The sequence below is a fragment of the Caretta caretta genome, chromosome 1, assembly GCF_965140235.1.
Source record: "Caretta caretta isolate rCarCar2 chromosome 1, rCarCar1.hap1, whole genome shotgun sequence".
In the NCBI taxonomy this organism is placed as follows: domain Eukaryota; kingdom Metazoa; phylum Chordata; order Testudines; family Cheloniidae; genus Caretta; species Caretta caretta.
Genome location: NC_134206.1, coordinates 277,681,332 through 277,690,279, shown reverse-complemented (window position 1 = coordinate 277,690,279; position 8,948 = coordinate 277,681,332). Strand labels below are relative to the sequence as shown.

The 8,948-nt window shown below is 40.5% G+C and overlaps 1 protein-coding gene across 3 annotated transcripts in view; it reads right to left on the bottom strand.

Annotated features, from left to right (window-relative positions):
• Positions 1–1,517: 1,517 nt before the first annotated feature.
• The window catches only part of SLC6A15 (solute carrier family 6 member 15), a 52,918-nt gene continuing 45,487 nt past the window's right edge, over positions 1,518–8,948 (bottom strand). For all 3 annotated transcript variants that reach the window (XM_048835656.2, XM_048835657.2, XM_075124310.1), the window contains 3 exons: positions 8,403–8,562; positions 5,007–5,169; positions 1,518–3,904 (listed from right to left, as the gene is read on the bottom strand). In XM_048835656.2, coding sequence (XP_048691613.1) covers positions 3,533–3,904; positions 5,007–5,169; positions 8,403–8,562 — 695 coding nt within the window. In that variant the 3' untranslated portion in view covers positions 1,518–3,532. The remainder of the gene's footprint in view (positions 3,905–5,006; positions 5,170–8,402; positions 8,563–8,948) is intronic.

Sequence of the window (8,948 nt, the reverse complement as noted above, 5' to 3'; positions counted from 1 at the left end):
TGCCCATGTGACTCCAAACACCATCTTGTCACTTGTCATTTTCCACAGTGAGAACAAATGGGTTTCCCTTCACTTGAGAGGAGCTATAAAAGGCTCTGGAAAGATCTCCATTTTGCCTCTTTCCTACTTAAATCTCTGGACTATGGACTTATACTAATGGGAACATTCTAACCAAAGGACTGAGGACCTTTGAGTGATTTGGAAGCAACCAGTATGTATTTGATTTCTTTAACCAATTTTAACTCTCACCTTTCTTTCTTTTTATAAACAACCTTTAGATTTTAGATACTAAAGGAATGGCAACTGTGTGATTTTTGGGTAAGATCTGAGTAATATATTGACCTGGGTATGTAGTCCTTTGGGATCAGAAGAACCCTTCTGTTTAATGAAATTGGTTTTAAATAAGCACTCATCTTTAAGTCTAGTGCCTGGATGTTGAATCAGGACTGGAATGCCTAAGGAGACTGCTTTTCTGACTTCTTGTTAGCCAGTGTGGTGAAACCAGTTTACTTGGTTTGGTATATCCTATGGGAGAATAACCACCAGTTTTGGGGTGTGTCTGCCCAATTTCTCAGCAGTTTGGTTCTGAATTTGGTATTCTGAGTTGTGACCCATGAAGGCACAGTGACACAGCTCCCACTGGCTATGGTTTGCCCCTCGAGGCCAATGTGGGCTGCGGGAAGCGGCGCAGGCTGAGGGATGTGCTGGCCACCGCTTCCTGCAGCCCCCATTGGCCTGGAGCAGCGAATTACAGCCAGTGGGAGCTGCGATCGGCAGAACCTGCAGATGCGGCAGGTAAACAAACCGGCCCTGCCCACCAGAGGGCTTACCCTGGCAGGCCGTGGGCCAAAGGTTGCCGATCCCTGCTCTGGACCTTTATTTTCACATGCAAGTATTTTATTCTGAATCACACACAATTTTGAACCACCTTATACACCTGTGCAAAGACATAAGCAAACATAGGGCTTACCTATGTGGGCTACCAGAAGCACAGGTAGCCGCAGAGAAACAAAGCAGCTTTCACAGCTTTCTCTCCTATGTAGACATGAAGAGGGACAGTCAGAGATAGGATGAGGATAGGTGCAAGTCAATCCCAGAGGAAGGGGGGTGGAAGGAGAATAAGGTACCAGAGAGTGGCTCCAACTTCCTTGCATTCCCCTCCCAGAGACACAATCTGGTTCCTTGTTCTGCCCCTGTGGCAACATAGCCATTCTTTACTCTTTGCTCAGGACTTGTGGCAAAAGCAGAATTGAGTCTATAGTTTATAAGCTCCTCAGGGCATATAATATGTCTGGATTTGTAAAATGCTATGTAAATTTACAGAGCTACATAAATTATTGTAGTAATAACAAAAAATCCTTATTCCTGATGCAGTAATTTAATGAAAACATGACCTCCCAGTTAAATATATTTTTGCTTTTACAAGCTTTGAGCACCTCTCTCCAGTTTGTGAACACTGTTCTTTCAGCTAGCCCAGCTGATAAGCAGGAGGGTTACACTATAAAAACAAATAAACGTCTTTTTTCACTCTCTTTATTCATAGGTTAAAATGTAATGCAATACAGTTCTTAACAATTATTCACTAAAAAAACAAAGGATTTATTTTTGCATAAACCAGAAGCAAAACAGAAAGAGACTAATTAAAAAAGCCATCTTGCTTCAAGTTTTGAAACCATTACATACAGTATTAATATACATATTTACATTACAAGTATATTATATAAATATAATATATATGTAATCTTGTAACCACAATAAATATCAAGAAGGTTTTTTAGGCACACAGCATAGAAAAAATGCAGAATCTGCACAATCATTAAGAGTCTTGGAGTGACTCACTCTTACATCATTTTCACACTGAAAAAGAAAATATTTTACATAAAATATACAGCCACAGCTTAAGCAGTCCTCAGTGAACTGGGGACTCATATTCCCATTAGAAGCCTCCTCCTTGGTTTACTAATACTATTTTTCTATACAGCTGTTACATAAGAAAATAGTTTGCAAGATTTTGTACTCCGCTAATAGCCTAAGTAATTATCAGTGCTAACAAAATAAGTACAGCGTATCTACATAATGTATATACAAATGTGTGCAGAAATACGGGTTTGGTGAACTACTTTGGAGCTCACTTCTAATACTGGGGAGTTACCCTGACATCAAAAAAAGGGATTTTCAGTTAAATCAAGTCAGAAATATTACATAATTTGAGAAATTGCTGCAAACTGAAGTAACACCTGTACTTTATAGACAGAAAGCTTTCAAATTAAATTTTAAAAAAAAATCTTGGCTATCTTGACAGACCTAAGCCATCACTGATTTTTTTTGTGTGGTGTGTATTCCCTTCAACACTCAAGCTAGTCAAGTCCAAAGCAGACTGCAAAGAGTTACAAAAGGGATCTCACAAACCTGGGTGACGGGGCAACAAAATGGCAGATGAAATTCTATGAGAATAAATGCAAAGCAATGCACATTGGAAAACATAATCCCAGCTATACATACAACATGATAGGGTCTAAATTAGCTGTTATCGCTCAAGAAAGAGATCTTGGAGTCACTGCGGATAGTTCTCTGAAAAATCCACCCAATGTGCAGCAGCAGTCAAAAAAGTGAACAGAATACTGGGAATCATTAAGAAAGGGATAGATAATAAGACAGAAAATATCATATTGACTCTATATAAATCCATGGTATGCCCACATCTTGAATACTGCATGCAGATGTGGTCGCCCCATCTAAAAACACAATATATTGGATTTGGAAAAGGTTCACAGAAGGGCAACAAAAATGATTACGGGCATGGAACAGCTTCCATATGAGGTGAGATTAATAAGACTGGGACTTTTCATCTTGGAAAAGAAACGACTAAGGGGGGATATGATAGATGTCTATAAAGTCATGACTGGTGTGGAGAAAGTAAATACAGAGGTGTTATTTACTCCTTCCCATAACACAAGAACTAGGGGTCATCAAATGAAATTAATAGGCAGCATGTTTAAAAGAAACAAAAGGAAGTATATCTTCACACAATGCACAGTCAATCTGTGGAAATCTTTGCCAGAGGATGTTGTGAAGGCCAAGACCATAACAGGGTTCAAAAAAGAACTAGATAACTTCATGGAGGATAGGTCCATCAATGGCTATTAGCCAGGATAGGCAGAGATGGTGTCCCTGGCAGCTGTTTGCCGGAGGCTGGGGTTGGGTAACTGGGGATGGATCGCTTGATGATTGCCTGTTCTGTTCATTCCCTCTGAAGCACCTGGAAATGGTCACTGTCAGAGGACATGATAGTGGGCTGGATGGGCTTTTGGTCTGACCCAATATGACTTTTCTTATGTTCTAATGCAATATAAAACCAGAAGATCAATCCAAAGGGAATTTTTACACTATATGTACCGTCATGATATTTTAAAGACTGTAGCTAGGGGGCACCTGAGATCACATTCTAGTAAGTGAAGCGGACAACTTCTCTTAGAGAGCTAATGTTCAGTGATACAGTATAAACAACAAAAAAAGTAATTTTGTTCTCTAGCTACAAGTCAGACTCGGGCATATCTGGCATATCTGCCATTAGATAGCCAATACCATAGCGTCCATTGGGAGCAGTATCCAGAGTTGGGGATCCAGTCTGTTTCCGGTATATGTTTTTACCAAAATTTGGAGATGGCAGCTCACTTGGAATCTTCCCATGAATCAGACTTGCATCATCTCCCTCTAGATTAACAGGCTCCTTTATTATCCGTCCTCTTTTGTAGGATACAGCAGCCAAACTACCAGAGCTATCATCAATAAGGTTGCAGCGGCGGACTATGAAGACAATAGGGACAGGAAGTATGGCCAATATCATCAGAGATATACAGATAATCATTCCCCATGGTGGATAGCTCAGGAACTCCTCAGTAGCCTATGCGGGCCAAGAGAAACACAATTAATACATTGTTACTTAATAAGAGACAAAGCTTGCAATCATAGGTGCCGACTCCCTCTCTTTCCCTTGGGTGCTCGACCCCCTCCTGCCCCGCTCCCATTCCAACCCCTTCCTCAAAGTTCCCGTCCCAACTCTGCCCCTCCCTGCCAATATTTCAACTCCTTACCCAAATCCCCTCCTCGGCACTGCCTCTGTCCCACCTCCCCTGAGAGCGCCACATTCCCACTCCTCCCCCTCCCTTCCGGAGTGTGCTAACGCTGCGAAATAGCTGTTTGGCGGCAGCTGGAAAGGAAACGCTGGGAAGTAGGCGGAGGAGGAGGGATGCGGCGTGCTCGGGGGGATGGGAGGTGAGGGGAGCTTGGCTGCCGGTGGGTGCAGAGTACCCACTAATTTTTCCCAGTGGGTGCTCCAGCCCTAGAGCACCGACGGAGTCAGCGCCTATGCTTGCAGTCCTAACCCAGGCGAAACTCCTATTGATATCACACATTAACTTCCCCCAAATTTTGATTAGCAGTCAACCCCAGATTTGGTGTTGCTAAGTGAGATGAAATAAGCACTAAGAGTAGTGCTAATGTTGCAAAAAAACCTAGAAAACAGAACATTACCAATTCTTCACTGAAAAACAATATAGCTAGATTTCCCTAAAACTGAGTGTCCTTATCCCACTATACTGGACAATCACAGATTGTTCTATAAAGTAGCTGTTCACTGATATGCTGTACCAGCTTCCAAGGGGAGTGGCCATGAAATGCCTAATCTGAATATTGAGTTCTATGATAGCTGATGACAACAAAGTGGTGAAACAATTGATGCTAGCTCAGTGCCACCACCATGTATTCTGCTTTAATTCAAACAAACAAATGCCATTGTCAGCCAGTGACTACCTTTTTTGGAAATGAAAGAACTAATGCTATATTAAAGGTAATGATGTTTTTGTATTAGTATAACTAGAAACAAAAGTGGCCAGGTTTACCTTTGTAATGAACTATATGAATTGCAAAGTGTCTTTTCCCAGGCTAGCAAAAGTACTTTAAATACAAGTTACATTATTCTGGCAATGGTATATGTTATTACTTACCTTTTCTTCAATCCATGCATTGTAACCAGGAGGACTTAATCCCATTTGGACAATACTACCTACCAGCAAAAATAACAACACTACAGGAGAAATGTACTTCCACATGTAGTAATAATATTGGTTTGGAGAAAAACCAAGCATATCCTTTAGGTCCTCCATAAATCTGGGGGGGAAATGCACATTATTAGTTCAGAAATTGAGGTTTTGAGTGTCTGTAGTTCAGACATATCAGCTAATTTGCAACAATCGGCACACCAATAAAGAGTACACATAGAAATATCTGCATTTAGATCAATTGTATGGGTTTACAAATAGTACCTATATTAATAATGGGTTGAATCAGCTCAGATCAAGTTCACTCAGAGTGCTAGAAAACTTAGATTTGAATCCTGATTAAGTCTCAAGCAGAAATGAGTGTGATCCCTAAACAATGTTAGACCAATGGTTAGTCCCTGGTGTGTCACAAACATAGATTAGATTACCTTCAAATAAGTAAGAAACATATTTTGAATGTTGATGAATCATTGTGAAAGACCACAGTGTTCAGCTCAGAAAGATTTAACACTGTTGTGTAGGTGTGACACATTAGAACCCCCCCCACACACACACACACTGTTATGAGCTTTTCCAACCCATTCTTGCAGCTGTGTGCTAGTTCAAATATGCTACCCCAAACCAGTATAAGTGTAAAAAGAAATATTACCCTGAACCAACTCAAAACCTACTGAAGTGTTTATATTTGTGCTGGGATATCTATTTAGGAATGTGCCATTGCTTTTGAATTCACATACAAGTAGGACACCAGAAAGGACAAAATAGGTGTCACAAAACTAATTTGAATTCAAGTGTGCTATATATTATGATAAATTACATTATCAACAAGCTACCGTTTTGCACCTTATCAGTTGTTGACTGACTGTGTGAGGTCTTGATTCTGCCACTGTGCCTTAGTAGTGCAACATATGTTTTGAACCAAGCCTACAGTTTTAGGACTTTCTGATGAAAAAGTACACATACTCCAATGCCAGCAGAAAATGAGAGTGTTAACTTAGAACTGGTTCCTTTTGGGTTTTGTCAGCAAACTCTGATGGCATCTTAACTCCTTTGCTGTTTCATTTCCCTATTTGAATGTTACTGTAACAAAACGTTTCTACTGTAATTAACGTTGTGAAAGAAACGTCCCATGCAAGGTTACTATGACATAAAATCTCATCTAATTCCTGGAAACATACCACTGAGAACATACTTCATTGTGAGCAAAGGACAGAGATAGGCACGTAGTTAAAACCAGTGAAAATAACTGATTTCAAAAATGGCTTTAACCCTTGGTATATAGCTCCCTTTCTCCACCACAGCAAACATAAGCTACTTGTCTTCACTTTTAAGATTTTTCATGTCCTATCGCCACACTACCTATCGTCTCTCATATACTATCAAGATGCCATCTCCTGCCTCTGATCTGCCAATGGTGACAGCCTTCATCACCCACTTTCTTAGTTTCTCCATCACACTTTCTTACGTTCTCCTATGCTGCTCCTCACGCTTGGGAGGAGCTCCACATAAACATCCACAAGGTCACCTCCCTCAAACTTTCCTTTGCTGTGATGCCTACAGAAAACTTGAGGGTTAGGTGCTGTGCTGAGACCGCTGTCTACCAGGCTGATCAATATTGTCTCATGTTTCCTTGCATTTCCCTGTTGATCTGTACCCACCTATTGTCTCTTTTCTTACACTTAGATTATTAGCTCCATGGGGCAGGCACTGCCTTTTTGTACTGTGTTTGTCCAGCATCTACTACAGTATGGTCCTGACCTTTGACTGAGAGAACAACTTTTAGAGAAACATCCAATCTTGATTTAAAAATTGCCAGTGATGGAGAATCTACCATGACCCTTGGTAAATTGTTCCAGTGGTTAATTACTCTCACTGTTATAAATTTACATCTCATTTCCAGTCTGAATTTGTCTAGTTTCAACTTCAAGCCGTTGGATCATGTTATACCTTTCTCTGCTAGACTGAAGAGCCCATTATCAAATATTTGTTCCCCATGTAGGCACCTACAGCCTGTAGTCAAGTAACTCCTTCACCTTCTTTTTGCTGAGCTAAATAGATTCAACTCCTTGAGTCTGTCAGTATAAGGCACTATAATATTTTTCACTTTCATCATTCTTGTAGCTCTTCTCTGAATCTTCTCCAATTTATCAACCTACTTCTTGAACTGTGTACACCAGAACTGGACACAGTATTCCAGCAGCAGTTGCACCAGTGCTAGATACAGAGGTAAAGTAACCTCTCCACTTCTACTTGATATTTTCTTGTTTATGCATTCAAGGACTGCATTAACCCTTTTGGCCACAACATTGCATTGGGAGCTTATGTTCAGCTGATTATCTACTACAAACCCCAAATCTTTTTCCTGCCTCCCAGGATAAAGAGCCCCATCCTATAAGTATGGCCTACATTCTTTGTTCCTTATACCTTTACATTTAACTGTACTGAAACACATACAGTTTGCTTGAGACCAGTTTACCAAACAATCCAGATCACTCTGTACCAGTGACCTCTTCATTACTTACACACCCCCAATTTTTGTGTCATCTGCAAACTTTATCAGTGATGACTTTATGTTTTCTCCCAGGTTACTGATAAAACTGTCCAGGGCCTGATTATTTCTCACCTCAGCTACTGGAATTTCTTCATTGTTGACTTCCCTGACATTTGCTCATGCCCCCTCTAGTCTATGTAAAATAATTCAATCTGTCAAAAATCATATATTGTTCCTCACCCACTACTGTATGTTTATCTCTTCTTGAAATCCTTCCATTGGCTTCCCCTTTCTGTCTAGATCAAATTTATACTCCTCTTCCTTGACTTCAAGGCCTTTCTCATCCTGACCATCTGTCTTACCTTGTCTCTTTCCACTGACTTCCTCTCCTCTGTTGCACTGGTCTAATCAACACTCTGTGTCCCCCTACTACTCATGCTTGCAGGCCTTCTTCCATGCTGCCCCCATAGATTTAGAACCCCCCTCCTACCCTGGTCCAATATATTCTCCAACTCCATCCTTAAAAATGCACTTAACTCAGGAGTCCTACAAGCACAGACTCACCCATCCTGATACCCATAACCTACCAAAAATAATGTACCTACACACACAAGAAAAAAACAACCCCAAGATGAAGGCTTGATTTCACCCTTGAGTTCATCATTCCCCTTCCCTTCTCTGCTTTTGTATTCTGCCTAGATAATCTGAACGCTCTTTGGGGCAGGGATCTGTCTTTACCACATCCATAGGGCTGTTGATCCTATACAACTAAAACAATAACAAGGATAACGATGAACAGTGTCAACATATTAACCATCACAGAAAGGAGCAACTCCATTTCCTGAACTTACTTGTCTATCCCATAAACTTGAGAAATGGCAATATTCTCCAAAATGACCACGATAAGCAGAGGCAGAGTAGCAGAGTAATCATCAAACATTGTGACAAAATAATTTCCAGAGCGCTGCACAAAGATCAGGCCAATTGAAAATGCTACCAGACAGCAGATGACTGGAACAAAGGACAGAAATGAGAATTGTAACCATAATCATGCATCAGAGAAAGAAAGGAAGAAAGAAAGAGTTACCAAACATCAAAATAATTATTGTTTTACTCTAGGTTGACACTAGTTTTCCCTTCTTTCCTTTCCACCTTTGCACTGGCAAAGTAAAGCCATAAAAGGAATCTTAGCCGTTCCCTAGGCAGCAAACAGTCACAATTTGAATTACTAGAATGAAAGGCAGCCCTGACTCAGCAAAGTAAGTTCTTTGCTGAAGCAAGGACTATTTATCATTAGACACTTAAAGTGAATGTAAGGGTAGAATCCAGGAAAACAGAACATTTAATGCAGTGCATGCTTTGTTCTCTCTTTCCATCAACGAAAGTTAAGTGGGTCA